Source organism: Oncorhynchus tshawytscha, linkage group LG03 (genome assembly GCF_018296145.1).
Source record: "Oncorhynchus tshawytscha isolate Ot180627B linkage group LG03, Otsh_v2.0, whole genome shotgun sequence".
Lineage (NCBI taxonomy): Eukaryota > Metazoa > Chordata > Actinopteri > Salmoniformes > Salmonidae > Oncorhynchus > Oncorhynchus tshawytscha.
The window spans coordinates 52,047,292-52,069,921 of NC_056431.1; the positions used below are offsets into that span (position 1 = coordinate 52,047,292).

General features: G+C 44.7%; 1 protein-coding gene across 28 annotated transcripts in view; it reads left to right on the forward strand.

Annotated features, from left to right (window-relative positions):
* The window catches only part of clasp1a (cytoplasmic linker associated protein 1a), a 98,280-nt gene that overhangs the window by 62,434 nt on the left and 13,216 nt on the right, over positions 1 to 22,630 (forward strand). For 7 of the 28 annotated variants that reach the window (XM_042319552.1, XM_042319592.1, XM_042319582.1 and 4 more), the window contains 20 exons: positions 6,800 to 7,023; positions 7,124 to 7,216; positions 7,344 to 7,489; positions 7,944 to 8,079; positions 8,299 to 8,369; positions 8,478 to 8,537; positions 9,286 to 9,363; positions 10,800 to 10,967; positions 11,472 to 11,518; positions 11,632 to 11,805; positions 12,788 to 12,814; positions 14,358 to 14,465; positions 14,921 to 14,977; positions 15,867 to 16,031; positions 17,581 to 17,745; positions 18,746 to 18,808; positions 19,601 to 19,704; positions 21,659 to 21,682; positions 22,073 to 22,184; positions 22,333 to 22,465. In XM_042319552.1, coding sequence (XP_042175486.1) covers positions 6,800 to 7,023; positions 7,124 to 7,216; positions 7,344 to 7,489; positions 7,944 to 8,079; positions 8,299 to 8,369; positions 8,478 to 8,537; positions 9,286 to 9,363; positions 10,800 to 10,967; positions 11,472 to 11,518; positions 11,632 to 11,805; positions 12,788 to 12,814; positions 14,358 to 14,465; positions 14,921 to 14,977; positions 15,867 to 16,031; positions 17,581 to 17,745; positions 18,746 to 18,808; positions 19,601 to 19,704; positions 21,659 to 21,682; positions 22,073 to 22,184; positions 22,333 to 22,465 — 2,155 coding nt within the window. The remainder of the gene's footprint in view (positions 1 to 6,799; positions 7,024 to 7,123; positions 7,217 to 7,343; positions 7,490 to 7,943; positions 8,080 to 8,298; positions 8,370 to 8,477; positions 8,538 to 9,285; positions 9,364 to 10,799; positions 10,968 to 11,471; positions 11,519 to 11,631; positions 11,806 to 12,787; positions 12,815 to 14,357; positions 14,466 to 14,920; positions 14,978 to 15,866; positions 16,032 to 17,580; positions 17,746 to 18,745; positions 18,809 to 19,600; positions 19,705 to 21,658; positions 21,683 to 22,072; positions 22,185 to 22,332; positions 22,466 to 22,630) is intronic. The other 21 variants (XM_042319613.1, XM_042319635.1, XM_042319615.1 and 18 more) reach the window with 12 other exon arrangements.

Below are 22,630 nucleotides of genomic sequence, written 5' to 3' on the forward strand. Positions count from 1 at the left end.
CCAGCCTTTCAAGGCATTTCATGGCTACAGATGTGAGTGCAACGGGGCCGTAGTCATTTAGACATGTTACCTTGGCGTTCTTGTGCACAAGGACTATGGTGGTCTGCTTGAACTATGTAGGTATTACATACTGGGTCAGGGAGAGGTTGAAAATGTCAGAGGCCTTTACTTGTGTTTCTTAAGCAGAGGAGATGTACTTTACGATGAGAGCCAGCACTCTGTTGACTTTAACACAGTCTCGTCTACAGGACTAAACATTTACCCTTTACTTGGCCACACTTTAGGATGAATACTTTGCCTCTGCTCTTTTTCAGCGGTTGCTCATTCCTGTCTGCTCACCCTGGCAACCATGTAGGCAATCACCAATCATGGCCCTTAAGTAGGAGAGACCCCACTGGGATGGCAGCTCCTTGGGGACAGAATTAGTCTACCTTCCGGAGGACAGCATTTTTACTTTGTTGGCAGTCTAACACCCAGCTAGGCTAAAATTAATGAGTAGGTAATGTCAAGCACAGAAGGGCCTTCATTAATGATCCGTGGTTTCTTATTGAAAGGAGTGGAGAGTTTTTGTGCTCTCTTATCATTGGCTGACCAGGCAGAGTTTGACCAGGCAGAAGAGCTCTGGTCCTCTGTGACACAGGCTCAACCAAGAGTCTCAGTGGTTTGTCACAGCTGTTCTATGGTTACTTTACCATTGCAACAGAGTGAATGTGAGCTCCTCCCATAGCGGGCTATCAAGGAATGATATCAAGAAAGAGAACTCTATTCTCTTCTTCCCTCTCTCTTTTCCTAGTCCCAGTATTAGATTCACATGTATTTCAAATCTCTGCATTATAGGGAAGAAAATTGTCAAACGCTTTAGTCATGGTTATTATTATTCAGTGCTGCATGAGGTACAGTTGAATGGGAAGTTTACATATACTTAGGTTGGAGTCATTAAAACTAGTTTTTCAACCACTCCACAAATTTCTTGTTAACAAACTATAGTTTTGGCAAGTCGGTTAGGACATCTACTTTGTGCATGACACAAGTAATTTTTCCAACAATTGTTTGCAGACAGATTATTTCACTGTATCACAATTCCAGTGGGTCAGAAGTTTACGTACACTAAGTTGACTGTGCCTTTAAACAGCTTGGAAAATTCCTGAAAATGATGTCATGGCTTTAGAAGCTTCTGATAGGCTATTTGACATAATTTGAGTCAATTGGAGGTGTACCTGTGGATGTATTTCAAGGCCTACCTTCAAACTCAGGGCCTCTTTGCCTGACGAATCAAAAGGAATCAGCCAAGACCTCAGAAAAAAAAGGTATTGGAGTGGTCAAGGTATTGGAGTGGCCATCACAAAGCCCAAGTTAAACAATTTAAAGGCAATGCTACCAAATACTGAGTGTATGTAAACTTCTGACCAACTGGGAATATGATGAAAGGAATATAAGATGAAATAAATAATTCTCTCTACTATTATTCTGACATTTCACATTCTTAAAATAAAGTGGTGATCCTAACTGACATTAGACAGGGAATTTTTACTAGGATTAAATGTCAGGAATTTTGAAAAACTGAGTTTAAATGTATTTGGCTACGGTGTATGTAAACTTCCGACTTCAACTGTATACGTGTGTATACAGTGTGTATGCGTTTGTGTGTGCCTAAGAGTAGCGAGGGATCAGGGAAGAGTGTTTTGGCTGAGCAGTCCCTGTTTGCTCTTTGTAGTCGTCAACATTTTGAGATATCACTGTAATGACATTGCTATTTGTGCTGAACCATTAGCATCTAGCCCTCATACTTCTCTAAACTGCTGGCTAGAGTGTCAGGTTCGCAGACTGACAGACCAACCTGTGGGAATGAGTTGGTGAAATCAGAATGACACTTTCCCGTAGACTTGGTCCCAGATCTGTTTGTGCTGTATAGCGAACTCCTATGGTCATTGCCATGCCAAGACCGCACAATCAAATCTGGGACCAGGCTAACCCCCCCCAGATTAGCTGAGTGCTCAGAGCACCTGGAGCCTGACACAGTCAGAACAGGACAGGAGAATCTGGCCTGAGAGGAGCTAAATAAAATATATTGTGTCAGGGTGTCTTTAGTCTCTCCCGCAGTTTAGGACAGACAGAAGAAAAGCATCTTGTGAGTTAAAAAAATCCCCCAAATATGAATCTGTGGCCCAGGGACTACCAGTGCTGCCTGCACTGCAGTTAGGATGCTGGGTGGGGAGTGAAATTAGAATTCTCATCTGCTTCTGCAGTCGCTGGAGCCTGCAGCTAGTGGACACATTATGTAGTGTGCTGTACTCTGTGCTTATGACAGTCACCCTCAGTGAGTTCTTATGACAGTTTTTGTCATGCTGGCCTTACAGTAATCATAACATGAGAATGGCCCACCATTACCTCATTAGTCCTCTCAGAGAATGTCATAATAACCCGTTTATCTTGGCAGGGCAATCACTTCCCCCTCTCTCTACCTTCATCCTATCTTTGTTTCTCCATTCTCTCTCTTCTCTGTTTCCTCCGTCTCCTCTCTATCTTTAGAACTCTGTTCAGAACAGTACATTGTCAACCAAGTTTCAGTAACATTCCTGAAGTCTGAGAACTGTGAGCTATTTTGGTCCTTCTGAACTGTCTCGCCTGGCTTATTTTCTCTTCCATGTAGTTGTCTGGCTCTAGCTAGCAGTTTCCTGCACAATATTGTTTTATAGCTAGATTCCAGCAGCAGTCAGAATGGGGTCAGGGATGTTTAACAGTGGAAGAGAGAGGATGCATCCAAAATGACACCCTAAGCTCCCAAGTGGTACAGCGGTCTAAGGCACTGCATCTCAGTGCAAGAGGCATCACTACAGTACCTGGTTCGAATCCAGGCTGCACCACATCCCAGAGGGCGGCGCACAATTGGCCCAGCGTTGTCTGGGTTTGGCCGGGTTGGGCCGTCACTGTAAATAAGAATTTGTTCATAACTGACTTACCTAGTTATATAAAGGTTAAAAAAAAAACATGTAAATGCATTGCAATACCTTTTTATTTATTTTTATTTAACCTTTATTTAACTACATCGGAAATAGGGTGCCATTTGGAACCCAGTCAGAGACTGTTGCAGTGCGGTGGACACTTGAACCGTTGAACTTCCTGAAGGATACAGACCACAGTCAGACAACTTCCTATGAAGATAGATCGGGCCGAACAATGATGTGAATGTGTCTCTATGGGGGCAGATAATGCAGTGTTTCACCTCAACCAGCAGAGGGAGCCAGAGGACAACCTCTCTCCATGACATTATCACCTATTATACTTCCTCTATCATCAATGACACTTATGAACTTACCTGTCTGCTACACCACTCTCTTCCTTTGAGAGTTCAGAAAAGGAAATATGTAATACTCTGCACATTTATACAGTAGCCTACATACAGGGCACACAGTAGCCTACATACAGGACTGTCCAGCTTACAGTAATCATATCACTGGACAGAGCAGGCATGATCTCATCGAGCCATGTGGATCACTAACACGACCCCTGCTCTGCCACAGGCACCAAGCACACAGCTAACAACCAGGCTACTGCCCCCAGAGTTGGCAGACGCGTGTGTGTGTGTGTGTTCCCGTAGGGCATGTGTGTCAGTCGTGTGTCTCTGCAGGCTTTGTTAATTGGTCCCTATGTGTGTATAAATCAGCTCGACATTTGTGTCAGAGTTTGATCAAGTGCTGCTCTGACTGCTCTGATCAATAAACTAAATGCATCATCGTGTTTTGCTCTTTCACTAAAGGTGTTTCGGTTAATTGCCTTGCTGTTTAGAGCTGGTATTTACCTCGGTTATCTCATAAGTCTTGTGCTCAAATTCTGTGAAATTCATCATGGATCTTGTCTCAAGGAATGTTTCTATTTCAGCTCTCTAAAACCTCTCTGCAGATAATTTAACGATCAGTAAAAAAACGGATGGAAGATGCTCACTCAATGACATTACTGCTAGCGAAGGATTGATCCATCCCACATGCGGCAGTCCCCTCCCTGTCTCTGGTATCGTCATGTTACTGGCCTCAGTGGAAAGCAAATGGAAAGTGCGCCGTCAATAAGATGGACGTCGTTGGACGACGCTGATCTTAGGATTGAGCCTTTTCACATGCTGCAGTCTCCTCCTGATGTCTTTGGAACAATAATGCTAATCTCAGTCCTCACGGTATTGACTATTTTCTCATAACGATAATGCTAATCTCAGTCCTCACGGTATTGACTATTTTCTCATAACGATAATGCTAGCCCCCACACTCAACACATAATTCACTGGAGAGCCGGGGGTTAATAACTAGTATATCCTCACTGTCCAAGTGATAAAGCACTGCGGTGGGTATGTATACATGAGAGAGACGTTTTCTACCACCAGTATGTGCTTCATGTTCACCACCTTTCTCCAGATAAACAAAAAGTGGATGGATACAGTGAGACTCAAGGGACAAACTATGTATCATTTCATCCATGATGAATTTTGTTATGTTGGAACCAAAGCTTCTTATCTCTGGGTGGGTGAGATGGTGACAGTGTGATTACTGCGTTTCACAGCATGCTAACCAGGCTTCAGGGGACAATAAAGCCAACATAATGTTGAGCTCTCATAGTGTTATGGTGCGGTGCCAAACACAGTGCAAAAAATTAATTTACATGTCATTCCTATGCATTTATGCAGTGTAAATAACAGCGGTGGGACTATAAACAGTGTTTGTCCAGGACCAATGACCACCAGGCTAGGTTTCTTTGGTTTTTCCTCACCCAACGCCCTGTATAAACAATGATTGGTCTGAGATGACATCACAGGTGCTGGCCCCTCCCCCTCTGTGGTCGAGAGTCAGTGTCCCTATGGACATGTCACACCATGCTGGCACTGCAGGAGCTGCCAGTATCCTCCTGCTGCACACACACACACACACACACACACACACACTGCTGTTTTTGACAGCTAACCCTTGGCCAGAAGGGCTTAAGCTGGTCTAGCACCGTGTCATCAGAGCTGCACGCGTCATGCAGACACACACACACACACACACACACACACACTGTTGATGCAGAAGCCTGGTTGGGGAAATCTTTAGTGAGTGTGCCATAAATCATGCTGCTGAGGAAGCTGGTGTGTAAGAAGATCTGTGCCTGTAAGAACCTGCTGCTATTATCTCTTCCTGTGGTGTTTCTCTCTCTCCACCATTCCTCTCACACTACCTACCGACATTTCTACAAATGTTTTCCTCCTCTTTCCCCTAATTGATCTGCCTTTCTCAAATGTCTCTCTGTCTGTCTGTCTCTGTCTCTGATAGATGTATCAGTTTCATGGTAATTCCAGGTTAGCAGTCTAATGGAGGAATGGATGGTTGTAAGAGGAGGATGAGGGGGACAAGGAGGGAAATCGGAGTGGTGAACGGGGCGTTTCTGTCTGTGCCTGTTGCTTTGTTTATGGAGCTTTTTTGTCTTTTAGTGTGAGTGGTGTCTTGTTTTGCTATCTTTCAGAATGACCACTACTATTGTGATCTGTACAGACTAGCCTATATTAGTTCAGACTCTGATGGCCTATTGTATGTTTGGTTTGTTCCTAAAAATGGTTTATTATTGTCAATTGTGGGCATTTGTTTTACGTGCTGAGACATATAGGTTTGAGATTATTTTCTGTAATGAAAAGCGCTACACTTGTTAAATTATTATATTGATGCCTGCTCTAAAATAATGCTGGCTTGGTCGAGGCATATCTCCTGGATCATATTTTCCCTGTATTCATAATCCCTCATGTAAACTGGAAAACTGGAGAGGTGACAGAACGGCTTGTATTTGTGTAACAGTGACAATCCAGATGACATGGGCTAGCTACACTCAGCACTGCAGATGACATGGGCTAGCTACACTCAGCACTGCAGATGACATGGGCTAGCTACACTCAGCACTGCAGATGACATGGGCTAGCTACACTCAGCACTGCAGATGACATGGGCTAGCTACACTCACTCAGCACTGCAGATGACATGGGCTAGCTACACTCACTCAGCACTGCAGATAACATGGGCTAGCTACACTCACTCAGCACTGCAGATAACATGGGCTAGCTATACTCAGCACTGCAGATGACATGGGCTAGCTACACTCAGCACTGCAGATGACATGGGCTAGCTACACTCACTCAGCACTGCAGATGACATGGGCTAGCTACACTCAGCACTGCAGATGACATGGGCTAGCTACACTCACTCAGCACTGCAGATGACATGGGCTAGCTACACTCAGCACTGCAGATGACATGGGCTAGCTACACTCAGCACAGCACTGCAGATGACATGGGCTAGCTACACTCACACTGCAGATGACATGGGCTAGCTACACTCACAGCACTGCAGATGACATGGGCTAGCTACACTCACTCAGCACTGCAGATGACATGGGCTAGCTACACTCAGCACTGCAGATGACATGGGCTAGCTACACTCACTCAGCACTGCAGATGATATGGGCTAGCTACACTCAGCACTGCAGATGGCTGGGTTCAGGCACGCACACTCTCAGCCCAAAGAACAGGGTCGTCTTCAGTCAGGTAGCAAGATTATGGGAACTTTCAATAAATTCCCTGGTTTTCCAGAAATCCTAGTCTTCCGTAGGCACAAAAACATTAGAAAACTGTCAGAAAACCGAGTGAAATTGGGACGTACTGGGGTAGCTGTCCAATAGAAAATGCTTGTTTTCGGTTCCCTGTGGTGTGTCCTAATGAACATGGTCACAAATGCAGAGAATATGACATCAAAATGGATGAACACCACTTCTTCTCACTCTCCCCTGGCAGATAAGAACTTTGATGATGAGGACTCTGTGGACGGAGGCCGGTCCTCCTCCTCTGCATCGTCCTCCAAGGCGCCCCCCAGTGGTAGGAGGGCTGTAGCTGCAGCTTCTGTCCGCAGGCCCAGCTCTGCCACCGGACCTGGCAAGATCTCTGCTAAAGATGCTGCTGCAGGTGCTGTTGATGAGGAGGACTTCATCAAGGCTTTTGAAGAGGTTCCTACTATCCAGGTAACCTGCACAGATAGGCGCGACGTGTGTGTGTGTTTACAGTTTGAATTGCCATCAACCCCAGTCTGACTCCTGTCCTTGTCTTTCTGTACATCTCCAGATTCACTCCAACAGAGATATGGAGGACAATCTCTCCAAGGTTCGGGAGGTTTTATCTGACGACAAAAACGACTGGGAGCACAGAGTCGTCGCCGTAAGGACCACACACACAAATGATCAGTCTCTAAATGAACTTTTCAGCACCTCGTACTGTAAATTCTTGCAGTAAGACATGATGTTTGTAGCGTATTATAGTTCTTTGTGTTTCCTTTTTTTTTTAGCTGAAGAAGGTGCGTTCTCTGCTCGTGGCTGGAGCCCTGGACTATGATAGTTTCCCTCAGCAGCTCCGTCTGCTGGAGGCCCCTCTCAAGCTGTCAGCTAAAGACCTGAGGTCCCAGGTGGTACGAGAGGCCTGCATCACACTGGGGTAAGGACCTGCAGACAAAACCGCTTTCAACCTCAGTCTTCCACACCAAGTAGAGTTAACTACACTGTTGAACCTATCTGTTCCAAGAGGTGCTATCTCGGACTTGGGTTGAGTAAAGGTTGACCAGAGAGATGATTTAGAGGTGTAGCAGCTCAGTGAAATGCCTCAGTGAAGGGGTTACATTAACATGATGAAAGCGACCTGGTCTCGCCTGTTCTGTCAGTCCATCAACCCGGATACTCTTTATATGTGGATCTTGACTCTCCGCTCTATCGCTCATCATCACTACCACATTAGGAGCACATCACTGACTGACAGTTAACCACTCTGAGTCTGGACAACTTGTAGGCGGCTACTGCTTCATATCTAAGTACGGGTTCACTAGTCTAGAGCCTCAAATCAAATGTATCTGTGGAGATTTGAAAACTGATTGATTCTCCCATCTCCTCTTCAGATACCTGTCCACGTTGCTGGGAAACAAGTTTGACCACTGTGCAGAGACCCTGATGCCCACACTGCTCAACCTGGTGCCCAACAGTGCCAAGGTGATGGCCACGTCTGGCATGGCAGCCATACGTCTCATCCTCAGGGTGAGTACTGTACACACACATATGCACGGGCAATCATATATGTCAGTGACCGACAGTGGATGAGTGTGATTCATGCATTTTCTACTGTAAAATAAATCATTTCCTGATGTATTTATTATTTAGTTGGAATGATGTCTAGTTGCAAAATGTTGTTAAGACACTGGGAGGTGTGAAATAAGCTGTATTGGATGATGTCTGGGACCTCCTCTTCTCTTCCAGCATACACACTACTCACGTCTCATCCCCATCATCACTAGTAACTGCACGTCCAAATCAGTGGCCGTCCGAAGGTAACGACTCAAGGGCTTTGTGTGATATTACTTTGTGTGAAAATCTTCTAGCTTTTCCTGAGGTTTCCCTTATAATGTGTTAACTCTCATCATGTCTTCTCTCTGCAGGCGCAGTTATGAGTTCTTAGAGCTGTTATTACTGGAGTGGCAGACACACACACTGGAGAGGTAAACACACACCCTTTCAGCATTCACCCTGCATGCTAATACTATTTATCCATGACATAAACACTAACAACAGACTGTAGCATGCTTGTCTGCTTTTCTGCTCAGGATCCAACCGGTGTTTGTGTACAGATGTAGGATCTTAATTTGATCTCCCTGTTGCAGGAGAACTGCAATGCAGGATATTTAAAACATGTAATGTATTTGAGGTTTAAAAAGGCTTCTGAAGTTCATAATTTTCACTTAGAAATTTCCCTTACGAAAATCATATCAACCCCTACAAAAATATCCATTTAATTATAATCCACATAATAATTCACATTTCCTGTTGGTGCTGCGCTTTAGATTTCCCTCTTTCCGCTCTTACTCTCCTCTCTCCTCACTTCTCTTCTACTCTCTGCCGTGTGACATTTACTGTAAGTAGTTGGGTGTTGGTTGACTGGGCGACTGATGATCCCTAGTTAAATTGATGATGCTGGAGGGCTGGAGCAAGCCATCACCATCAGAATCTCGACGGCGACGGAGCGTCTCCAGTGGTTGCCGTGACAACCCTGCTGAGATTTTAAAAAGCATGTAGAAAGCGTGCTATGTGGTCACTTTCCCCCCGTGGAGAAGAGAAGAAGAGAGGAGTGTATACTGAAGTCTCCGGGGAAATGAGGAAGTCTGTGTGTCCTCTCCATTGGTGTAGTTGTGGTTTCCTGGCTGCTGTACCTGAAGTTGTCTCTGTCATGTTTCCCTGCTACCCCACCAGGCACGTGGCTGTTCTGACTGAAACCATCAAGAAAGGGATCCATGATGCTGACTCAGAGGCCAGATCGGTCGCGAGAAAGTAAGTTTTTTGGGGGGGGGGTTGTTTATTTTTGTAAATGAGTCAGAATTTGTCTTCAAGTCTTAGCAGTTCACGACCGACACAAGTGGATGACGATATGGAATAATATGCCGTCTGTCTGTGTCTCTGATTTTACTACTAGTGATCATTTGAAAAAGTATTAATGCTTCTGGATTTTTATTTACAAAGCATTGTTTCATATGTCACTTTCTCCAGCGGTGATGTGCAGTATATATACAAAAGTATGTGGACACTCATTCAAATTAGTGGATTCGGCTATTTCAGCCACACCCGTTGCTGACAGGTGTATAGAATCGAGCATATAGCCATGCAATCTCCATAGACAAACATTGGCAGTAGAATGGCCTTACTGAAGAGCTCAGTGACTTTCAACGTGGCACCGTCATAGGATGCCACCTTTCCAACCAGTTTGTCAAATTTTGGCCCTGCTAGAGCTGCCCCAGTCAACTGTAAGTGTTGATATTGTGAAGTGGAAAAATCCAGGAGCAACAACGGCTCAGCCGTGAAGTGGTAGGCCACACAAGCTCACGGAATGGGACCGCCGAGTGCTGAAGTGTGTAGTGCTGAAAAAATCATCTGTTCTCGGTTGCAACATTTGCCACACGCCATGCCATGCGTTGGCTGGAGTGGTGTAAAGCTTGCCGCAATTGGACTCTGGAGCAGTGGAAACGCGTTCTCTGGCGTGATGAATCACGCTTCACCATCTGGCAGTCCGACAGACGAATCTGGGTTTGGCGATGCCAGGCGAACGCTATCTGCCCGAATGCATAGTGCCAACCGTAAAGTTTGGTGGAGGAGGAATAATGGTCTGAGGCTGTTTTTCATGGTTCGGGCTAGGCCACTTAGTTCCAGTGAAGGGAAATCTTAACGCTATAGCATACAATGACATTCTAGACGATTCTGTGCTTCCAACTTTGTGGCAACAGTTTGGGGAAGGCTCTTTCCAGTTTCAGCATGACAATGCCCCCGTGCAAAAAGTGAGGTCCATGCAGAAAGTTTTGTCAAGATCAGGTTTGGAAGAACTTGACTGGCCTGCACAGAGCCCTGAGCTTAACCCCATCGAACACCTTTGGGATGAATTGGAACACAGACTGCGAGCCAGGCCTCATCGCCCAACATCAATGCCCGACCTTACTAATGCTCTTGTGGCTGAATGGAAGACTCCGCAGCAATGTTCCAACATCTAGTGGAAAGTCTTCCCAGTAGAGTGGAGGCTGTTATGCCCATGATTTTAGAATGAAATGTTTGACAAGCAGGTGTCCACATACTTTTGGTCATGTAGTTTATTCAGAGTCAGGTGTGCTGTCATATGAGTCATGTGCTGACAGTTATGTTCATCTACTTAAACAAGGGGCTGTGAAGTCTGTGACCTTCATGTGACCTCTGACCTTTCTCCCCCCCTCCCTCACCCATAGGTGTTATTGGGGTTTCCATGGCCACTACAGCCGGGAGGCGGAGCATCTGTTCCAGGCCCTGGAGTCAACCTATCAGAAGGCTCTGCAGTCTCACCTGAAGAGTTCTGACAGTGTCGTGTCTCTCCCCCAATCAGACCGCTCATCCTCCTCCTCACAGGAGAGCCTCAAGTAAGATATCCCCTCTCCTTCCTCCCGTCATCCATCCACCCTTTCCTCCATTTCTGTGAAATGTTGCCATGATTCATAAGGATGTGTGGAAAGAGATTTAAAGGGTATTTAACATTGATTTGAAGATGGCACTAATGGATATGTCTACCTCATGCACAGCAATTATTATCAGATTAGGAAACCACTGGGAGTGATTTTATTGGTTGATCCAGTTTAATCATCCTCCTCTGCTTGTTGACCATTGATCTCATATACCATGATTCACCAGCACAGTGTTTGTTATGATGATACCGGGGTTGGGATTTGGACAGAGTGATGTCATTTTACTCTTAAGACTGAGGATGTTTTTTCTGCCTCATCACCAGAGGGGTCCGAGCCCTGTACTAATGTCCAGACCTATGCCTCTGACTTTGTCTTGCTTTGACAGTTTGATGCACAGCGATGCTGGGCTGTTTGTCATAAATCTGTTTGTTAACCTCATGGTGGTGTGTCCTTCTGTCTCAGCCGGCCCCTGTCTGTCAAGAGTGCCATAGGAGGCAGCATGACAAGGGGTAAGAGTACTACTAAAATACATTTTAATTTCTCAAAGTGTGTGGTTTATTCCATGTCACCATTTTATATGTTTTTATAATCAGTTGATATTTCAACCTCACCCCCATGGCAGGTAAGATGGTGAGTTCCAGGGTGAACTCCAACTCCGGCGGTTCCCTTCAGCGTTCCCGTAGTGATGTCGACGTGAACGCCGCGGCCAGCGCCAAGTCACGCCTGATCACCGTGCCCTCCGCTTCTCCCTTCAGCTCAGCAGCTGCCCTGCCCCCAGGCTCCTATGCCTCACTAGGTAAAAAACACTACTCCCTCCCCAGGTCCATCCATGCCAGGCCCTCCCCCACACACACCCCCAGGTCCATCCATGCCAGGCCCTAACTACCCCACACACACACTCCACCCCCTAACTACCCCCCCAGGTCCATCTATGCCAGGCCCTAACTACCCCACACACACTAAGTCCATCCATGCCAGGCCCTAACCCCCACACACACTCCCCCCCTCCCCAGGTCCATCTATAGGCCCTCCATGCCATCCATGGGCCCTAACTACCCCACACACACTACTCCCCCCCCGCCAGGCCCTAACTACCCCACACACACCACACCAGGCTATATTTCAAAGTGTCATGGTCACAGGATGTCAGTTCTGGAAAAGTCATTTCTCAAAGTCTCCACGATGTCTTAATTACGTTATTTAGAAGAAATATTAATCTGAAAACCACTGGTTTTTATGGCCAGAGTGGATATGTTAATTCATGTGATGTTGTTAGTAAGACATCATTAAGCTGTGCTCTGAAGAGAAACATACAAAAAGGCCAGACGTTTTGTCTGTAAACTAATTAAACTAAACATGACAAATGGCTGCCTATATTCACTCTAAGTTATGGCTACTGACCTTTGTCAATATTTAAGATTGTGATAATTAATGAACCCCCAAAAAAAAAAAAAAAAAAAAATTGGCACAGTTTGATACTGAAGCGTGCTGCAATCCAGATGCTGTCCCTCTGTTCTTGCCCTAACACGTCCCTGTGGAGTGTACTCTGCTTGCAGTCCATTACCAGTGAGACCTCTTTCTGCTGCTCACTCACCTCTCTTTCTCTCCCTTTTTCACTCCTGCCTCTCTCTGTCACCACTATCTCTCTCCTTCCCCACCCCTCCTCTGTCTCTCTCTCCTCTCTCTCTCTCCTGCCTAACTGGTACTGATGTCTAACTATACCTCTTCTTCCACTTGCTCCACCCCCCCGCCCCTCCGCTTTGCTTTATGCTCAAAAGATGGCACACCCGGTAAAATTGATACTGGTAAGATTGTGTATTTGTGTTCCTTGTCTGTCGGGGACTGGCCCCCCTCCCTTCTGTCTGTCCTCTTTTCCGTGTTGTCTACACACTAACTTAACCCATAGTGCACTACTACATCATTCTGACCTCTTCGTCTGGTATATCTGGTAGGTCTGCATGTTTGACCAATACGGTTATAATAATTGATTACTGACGACAGACATGGTTAGATAGCTATCTGCAGTCAACACAGCACACTACGACACCTCTCCTCCCTCGCACGTTATACACAATTAATTTTGTTATCCTCCTAAGTCGTTGTCCTTTACATTTTGTACTGTTTATTAGTGATTAGTGAAGGGAAAGGACCCTGTGATATTTGTGTAAAGGTGAATGTTGCATGCAGGGAAACTCGCCCACCCTGTGGTCTGAGTTAGGGGTCAGAGGTCGCTAAGGTTTAGTCTTGCCTGCTTCTCAAGCTGATCGTCTACCTCTTGGTTTTCTATATTTAGTCCCCTGTGTCTACTCTTTTTTATCTACATGTCACTGAGACTTTCTAGACCCAAAGTTTGTTTAAAGAAAGGGCTGTCCCCTATCCTGTTGTGTAATGCGGTTGTTCTAGAATCTAGTGCAATATTTTCTGACTAAGGAGGACCTCGCCTAACAAACATCTTCCAATGAAAATAAGGTCATAGCTTCCGCCCACATTCTAACAAAGCGCTTGTGAAGACTGTCTGAAAGTAAGAGTTATTATTGGCTAAGGTGTTCCTTAATCTAGGGATAAGTTCCTGCTGTTGTGGAAAGAGATCACTTTCTCAGCGTCAGTCTGTGTTGTCCTAGCTTTTAGGAATATTACATGGCTGGATTGCAAGTATGATGATGCTAGAGACATTTTATGTGGGATTTTGCTAACGAATATCATACATTGTGTATAATATGCACAGTTTGACATGCTCCAAAACAATGTGTGTTGGGTCATGATGTTACTAGTTGCTTTAGACAAACCTTACTCGGGCCTCCCGAGTGGCGCAGCAGTCTAAGGCACTGGCGTCATTACAGATCTGGGTTTGACCGGGAGACCCATGAGGTGGCGCACAATTGTCCCAGAGTCGTGGCTCTGCATGGCTCTCAACCTTCGCCTCTTCTGAGTCCGTACGGAGTTGGAGCAATGGGACTGTAGCTGTAGACTACCACGAAATTGGGGAGAAAAAGGAGTAAAAATTACCCCAAAAAACTGTAATAAAAAAGCAAAACCAAGACAAACCTTTCTCAGATCCAATGCATGTTTGATGGAGCCCTTGAGTGAGAACGTGGTCTTTGTGGGAATCTTTTGTTTGTCTCTCCCTATATCTGTGTTTCAGAACACTCTCTCTCCTCAGCCAGGTCTTTAGTCACCATCTGTTTATAGTAGTTTCTTTCAGTGTTTTGTGTTGTAGTGAACAGCTTCCTGGATACAGTATAATTTGTAGTGTAGTGTCTTCAACTCTCTCACTAACTCCCTGTGTGTTTGTCCATCTCTCCCTGTGTGTGTGTCCATCTCTCCCTGTGTGTGTGTTGTTGTCTCCAGGCCGTGTGCGTACGAGGAGAACAAGCTCCGGCAATGCTGTCGGAGCCAGCGCTACTGTGACTGACAGCAGGGGGCGCAGCCGAGCCAAAATGATGTCCCAGTCCCAGCGTGAGTATACACACACGCAGACATTGTCAGCAAAATTTCTCGCTCACTGCACTCTGTCTGAACTCAGGGAAGCCAGTCCACATTGTCATCTCCAGTCTCTTTCATGTAAACCCTCAGTATGACATTTAACCTGCCTGCTGTGAGGTCATACTAGGTTCTCCTTCAGTTTCTCTCGTCAGTCTGTGTGATGTTTTACCTCATGTACTTCAGCATCCTGAAGGAACTTGGAGCCACTGTTATTACTGAGCCCACAAGATGTATTTGTGTCTTGTGTGTGTTTTTTCTCTCTCTGTGTCTGTGAAGACTTGAGGGGCTTCAATGATTATTGCACGTGTAACATGACATGCACAGTTAACATCTGACCCAGTGCATGCTGGGTAAACACTACTTCCTGTCACATTGACCGTTTTTATTTTCACGTCCTGTTCTGCCGCTCGCTACCATAACAACCACAGGATCCAGATCTGCTAACCCCACTGGGGGTGGTAAGGCCCGGACTTCATCCAATCAGAGTAAAGCGTCCAGTTCTTAGTCCCGCCCCTTCATCCTCTGCAGATCTCTGCATGTCAATCAACTCATTCTTCTAGTTTTTAGATTCATCACGTCATACCAGCATGCTCCATTCAACTCAAGTGTCTGTATTATAATTCATTTTTTTTATAGTCTCACAAGCTGTTTGGCGTTTGCATTGTCGAATACGTGGTTCCTTCCGCATTGCCTTATTATCTTAAATTGTTGATTGTTAATTTTGGTTGTTAATATTGGTTTTCGTCCAATGTTGTTTATATTGGTTGTTGTCCAATGTCGTTAATATTGGTGGTTGTCTATGTCCTCTGAACTGTTGTTGTTGTTGTTGTAATCACTGGTTTGTTTTCCCAAAGCCCAGTTACAAACTGGATTTAACCCCATCTTGTTTGTCCTGCAACTGTTAATTATCTGTTTGTCTGTCACTATTTATCTCATCAAAGCTGAAACCCCATGCCTATGTTATCCGCCTTGTAGGATATACAGAGAATATCATTGTCCCAAAGCACTCTAAACACATTGTATGTGCACAGTTGGTAAGAGTGTGGCGCTAGCAAAGCCAAGGTCGTGGGTTCAATTCTCACTGGGATCACATACACATATTATGGACTCACTGTACTGTACTTTAGATAAGTGTCTGCTAGGTGTTATTACCACAATAAAAGCAACATATGCCTTTAGAAACATTGAAGTAATGAAACATCCCCAGAAAGAGGGAGGCAGAGCATGAGGGAGTTCAGCTTTGAGCCGTGACAGAACCTTCCCAGCATGCCATGGAGAGGTGCGTCACTCGCTGTGACCCATCATATCTTGTCTGAAAGGGTGGAATGTCCCACTCTCTCTGACTGTGGGTCCTGTGTGTTATCCTTGCTGCAGCTGGCAGTCGCTCCAGTTCCCCTGGCAAGCTGCTGGGCCACTCGTCTGGGTACGGGAGGATCAGCAGGCCCCCCTCAGCCTCCAGCACCCCTGCAGACAAGAGGAGCAAGGTCCCCCGCAGCCAGGGCTGCAGTAGAGATTCCTCTCCCAACAGGCTGGGCCTAGGTAAGGGACAGTTATATCACAATATCAGCATCATGCAAGTAAACCCAACATAGGGCATTCATGCACTCTATACACTAGGAAAAATACATTTGTCATTTGCTAACAACGCACATAGTAACTAAGTAACTGCTTTAATAAACACTGTGTTATATAACCTACACACCGGATGCACATGCATAGCATACAGCACATGCATAGCATACAGCACATGCATAGCATACAGCACATGCATAGCATACAGCACATGCATAGCATACAGCACATGCATAGCATACAGCACATGCTGATCAAATGACATTTTATGAGTCACATACACATATTTAGTAGATGTTATTGCGGGTGTAGTGAAATGCTTGATAAATAATACCACACCAATGATATATATGCCCAATGTCCTCATTGCACACTTTTTCTATCTAGTGATAACAGTATATACAGCACACCAAGAGTGTACTGTATACATGATCTATACATGATCTAGGTTTCCTGGTCATAAACACAAAACAAGGAAACACAAACACAGAAGATAAGCCTTGAACAAGGGACCCCCATATTACTATTATGAAGTACCAATGGACCTTTTGCACTCAAATAATGGATGAAAAAATGCTGAATAGCCAAAGTCAAAGGCCCCTTGTAGAGGGTGAATGGTAAGAGTTATATAACTGTAACTCTCTGTCTAGGTTAGCAGCTAAGTAGAACTGTGTTTTGGGAGGGTCTCATCTTGGTTGTGTTTGTTAGCATCTTCCAGGCGTGTCACATCAATGGGGTTGTGCCGCCTCTTTCAGGAAAGTGGATGAGCCTCTGTAGGGCTAGCCTGGTCATCAGCAGCCCAGCTTATGTCCTTCCAGTCAGTCTGAGTCACTGGCTCTTCTCTGACTCTGTCCTATCGCTGTGATTGGTCTGTGTATTTCTTCAATGCCAGGGCTGACCAACCAGCTCTCTCCATCTTGGCTTGTTATCAGCGTGCTGTCTGAGGTCACCCTCTTGTCTGTCTGTCAGTCTGTTGTGAACAATACCATCGTCTGGGGGAAGGGTGCCTTTTTTTCTATCTGTCCACACAATGATCAATTACATGTTGCAATGAAAGTTTTCCATTGATATGTAGTTGGTTTTCTTCTTGTTGTCTTTTTTCATCATATGTTTTGTATTTTTATGACAACTGAATTTAACTGTTTGTCTTTTATTTTCTTTGGCGATTTGACCGTATCTTTTTATACCCTCTTAAAAATGTTTTATTTGTTGTTGTTTATCTTTTTTGTTTTTGTTTTGTATGTTAACTCTGTATCTGTTGTAAGCTACGGTCATACCAAAAGTCTTTTCACAGACCAACTAAACCTTGTCGTGAAATAAGGAAAAATAATCTAAACTGACTTGCGCTAACGTAGGTGTTTAAAATCTAACCTGATGTTCAGCATACTCCAACCCAGCACCACGCCCCAGAGTCCTCCTACCCCTCACCCCACTCTCCCCCAAGTCTCCAACCCCAGCCCCACCCCAGGCCTCACCTCACTAACCCCAAACCTGTGTTCTACCGTCCTACTGACAGCCAGGCTGTGTGGTAAAGCTCTTGTTCCTGGTACTCCTCTCTCCTCTTACAACACGCTAGCAAGGAGCCGTATCCCCCGGCCCAGCATGAGTCAGGGCTGCAGCAGGGACACATCTAGGGAAAGCAGCCGAGACACCAGCCCTGCTCGGGGCTTCAAGCCTCTTGGTGAGTACCACAACCAACCGGACACCAGGAAGCCTCTTGGAAGCAGCAAGGCCCACTAGTACACACCCCTCAGTCTCTTAGTCCCCCTCCTCTAGACCCCTACTCTCTGTTCCAGCCTCTCTACACCCCAGGACATCTAGATTGTTCTCGAGTGGGATCTTCTAAGGGGTATAGACCTCTCCTTTTGCCTGTTCTGATCTAGTCTGCATGCACTAACCCTCTGAAAGGTTCTGGAATATAATCATTGCACTGTCTTCTGTCTGTTTTGTTGGGAATGCTCCAAATGTTATCCTATATGAATAAGTTTCTGTGTCTTTGAATGTGTAATAAATTACCACCAAAAGATCACCATTTTTTCTCCAATCACTTAGGCCCAATCATTTATCGTACATATCTCATAATAAATCTAAATCAAGAGGCAGAGAAAAAAGGCAGTGACTACAGTAAACAGTTTACTGTATGCATCATCGTATTCAATGTCCATAGCTGACCTGCTTCTCCGCTCTTTCCTGTGTTGCTGTCACATCACAGGAAATGACACAACTTTGTCACTGCTTTGTCATGGGAGACAGAGGGGGAAAAAGCAACAAAATTGTGTGACAAAGCGGGATGCGTGAGGGATACCCCTCCTACCCTATGACTGTTGTAGATGTGGGCAGCAGGAAGCCTAGCAGTTAGAGCATTGGGCCAGTAACCGAAAGGTTGCTAGTTTGAATCCCTGAGCTGACTAGATTAAATCTGCCCTTGAGCAAGGCACTTAACCCGAATTGCTCCTGGGTCGCCGTGGGATATGCAAAAAAACACCCTTCCATTTCACAACACACACTTGTACATTTGTGAAACAGGACAAATATAAGCACCCCCTGTTTGGCTGGTTGGTCATAGCTATAGTAGCTGAATGCAGCCAGGCGCTGAGCCTTAGTCATCTACAGAGGACGGTACCTGTCGTGTATGTGTCACTAACCCCACTGGTGTCACTCACCCGTCCTGTCCCTTGCAGCCTCCCGACGTACCTCCCGCTCTACCAGCGCCTTATCCACGGCTGACCCCCACAGCCAGTCAGGTGACCTGCATGCCCCACCCCTTTCTCCATCCCCCATATTAGTGACTATGCCAGCATGTGTCCATACATAGTACTGTGAGGGCTGTGCCCACCCTGCTGTGCCCACCCTGCTGTGCCCACCCTGCTGTGCCCACCCTGCTGTGCCCTCCCTGAGGCAACATTTATTCCAACTTTTCAAGCTTGTAATGGTCTTTTCTTTTAATTGACAAGAAGATTTTTCATATTATGTGCTGTGGTCATCTGCTTCAATGTGTTTTGTGATTTTATTTTAAAATGCTTGTGTTTCATACTGCGTAATCTTGATATCCCCACCTATATCATTTTCTCCTTGTTATTGACTTTTTGGACGTTGTATAATGTATTTGTACTTAATACAATAAAGTATCTCATATGAGATTTGTTTTATTTTCCCGTCTGCAAGTGTCAGTGGGGTTATTTTTTCTTCATTTTTCATGAGGTGTTTCAAACCAGTCATTCTGTGGTGATTTCTGTTGGTGGTTGGTGCCTCTTCATCTTTATTTCAGCATAATGTTTTTCATTTATCAGTCAAACTTTTTGGTGTTTTTCATTTCCAAGCTTTTTGGTGTTTTTCATTTCCAAGCCTTTTGGTGTTTTTAATTTCCAAGCCTTTTGGTGTTTTCATGCCAAACTCTTTAATTTCTTTGCCCTGTAAACCCCATCATATCTTACCTGAGATTTGATTACCGTATTCTGACGTAAGTCCCTGACAGCAATTCCAATGGCTTTCTCCTCTGTTTCCTCTACCCCCCTCCCCTCTCTTCCCTCCCCCAGACCGATTTGGTTTGATCCACCAGGCCCGCATTTCTGCCTCGGTGAACGCCATGAGAGTCCTCAACACTGGCACTGAGGTGGAGGCTGCTGTGGCTGACGCACTGGTAAGTCACCAATCAACTCTTACTAGTTGCCAGTTCTGAAGGACATCACTACCGTTTGTCTCAAGATAGAGTGACAGTTAATGGCCGAGGGACACCCAGGAGGTTTTGCCTGTTTTGCATTTGGCAGAAAATAACTGCATTAAGAAGTCAAATGTAATGACATGAAATCATCAAGAGTGCTTGTGTTTGTGTATGACTATCAGAATATACAGTGGGCTCCAAAATTACTGGCACCCATGACTGGCAATGCACAAACAATACTTAAAAAAATATAACTATAGAGAGAAACTCAAAATACCAACATGTGAAAAATACTGTACTTTATTATGTTTCAATGGAAACCAACAAAATAATTTATTGATTTAATTAAAAATCATTGTCTTCCAAATCAAGGTTTCACAATGAATGGCACCCTTAAAGATTATTGTAAATAACAATACCAAAATTAAACCAGGAATTAAATTCCACTTATTTAAGTGCATCTAAGTGTTATGGAACTATATTGAGCCATTACATCACTTCCTGTTTCACTAGGGTATAAAAATGAGGTAACAGGCATGCAATATCCCTTTGTCATCCAACACCATCAAGAAAATAACTGTCAGTTCAAAAGGGACAGGTGGTCGTAGACCTTCATAAATATGGTAATGGCTACAAGAAGATCCACAAACTATTGAATATAACACTGAGCAAAGTCGGGGCAATTATTTAAAAATTAAAAAGATATGGGACAGTTGAAAACCTCACGGGTAGAAGACGCAAATGCATTTTGCCCCCCAGGATAGGGAGGAGGATCGTGAGAGAAATGCTACAAAATCCCCAAGAATCACTGTGAAATAATTGCTGGCCTTGGTGGCGTCTTAAATCACCAGATTTAAAAAAGCACTGTCAGACATAACACTATCAGACACCACCACAGGCTCTTTGGAAGGGTTGCCAGAAGAAAGCCCTTAATGACCCCGAGACACAGATGCAAGCGCTTGGAGTTTGCCAAACGTCATTTAAATTATGATTGGAATGTGCTCTGTTCAGATGAGACCAAAATGTAACGTTTTGGTCAGATACAGCATCGGCATGTTTGGCATCGAAACAGAGATGCATACAAGGAGAGGCACCTCATACCCATGGTGATATATGGTGGTGGGTCAGTGATGTTTTGGGGCTGTTTTAATTCCAGAGGTCCAGGGGCACTGGTTAAGACTGATGGCATAATGAATTCCACCAAGTACCAGGCAATTTTTGCTGACAATCTGGTTGCCTCTGCCAGAAGGCTGGATCTTGGCCGTATGTGGACTTTCCAACAAGACAATGACACAAAACATACCTCAAGATCCACACAGAAATGGTTCTGTGACAACAAAATCAATGTTCTGCCATGGTCATCTCAGTTGCCGGACCTCAATCCAGTCGAAAACCTGTGGGCGGAGTTGAAGAGGGCAGTTGATAAGCGCAAACCCAAGAATGTGAAGGATCTGCGTAGAGGAATGGTCCAAAATCCCTCCAAATGTGTTCCTTAACTTTGTCAAACATTACAGGAAAAGACCATGCTGTTGTCCTTGCCAGAGGTGGTGGCACTAAGTACTAAATGAGGAGTGCCAATAATTATGAAACCTTGATTTTGGTGAAATGTATTTAGTATGATTTGGTGGGTTCCATTGAAACATTAAAACGGTATAGTATTTCTCACATGTTGGTATTTTGAGTTTATCTCTATAATTATATTGTTTATATTTTTTTTAAGTATTGTTTGTGTATTGCCAGTCAGGGGGGTGCCAATCATTTTGGAGCCCACTGTATATAGGGGATAAATTTAGACTGCAAGTAATTCAACATTGCTAAAGTGTAGAGAAAAACATTTTAAAATGGCTTCTCTTACTCACCAGCAGGACTGCACTCATGTTTTCCCTTCTTGACAGTTCACCTCTTTTCTTCTTTCCTCATTGGTTATCTTCAGCTATTAGGAGACTCCAGAAATAAGGTAATTGTCCAATTTGTGTACCGTTTGTATATTCATTCTATTCACTAATCAACAGAGATTATACATGCAAAATATTATCACTAAATGTTGCCCTTAGGCCTTAACTGGCAGATTTGATATATTATTCAATAAAATCTCCCATATTATGATTAACAGTATGCATTCTTATAACACAATTTAATAATCTCATTGCATGTCCATCATCAATCATGATAAATCAACAGTTGGAACAAATTGCATGGCAATACCTCATTCATTGTGCATCGTAGCTCATCAAATCCTACATCATGGCTGAGTTTGAGTGACCAAGTTTTTCCTACAGAGTTTTGTCCCACTTTTCTCCTGTTCCTATGACCTGTGAACTCACCATTAACCCATCCCTCCCAACAGCGGAAGCCTATGAGGCGGCGCTATGAGTCTCCTGGTATCTACTCTGACGATGACGCTAACAGTGATGCGTCCAGCGCCTGCTCGGAACGGTCGTACGGCTCCCGGAACGGAGGTATGTGGTCCGGTGTTAGTTGGTAAGAACGTGGCACTAGCAACACAAAGGTAGTGGTTCGATTCCCACTAGATGTACATATGCTAAAATGTACGTACTCACGTTGGATAACAGCGTCTGCTAAATTGTATATATTGTCGTTATCTAGGTATCCCTCACTACCTGCGTCAGACAGAGGATGTGGCAGAGGTACTCAACCACTGTGCCAGCTCCAACTGGTCTGAGAGGAAGGAGGGACTGCTGGGACTGCAGAACCTGCTGAAGAGTCAAAGAATACTCAGGTCAGCCCAGGGCTGGGGGGGGGGGTGTGGACCTTTTTAAAAAGGAATCTATAAGGATAAAGTAAGGGTTTGTGTTTATAATGTAGAGTTTGGAGAAGGTATAGTTTGTGTTTAGAGTGTTGTGCCTGCTGTGTTCGTTCATATTTCATGGTCATTTCCTTTTTG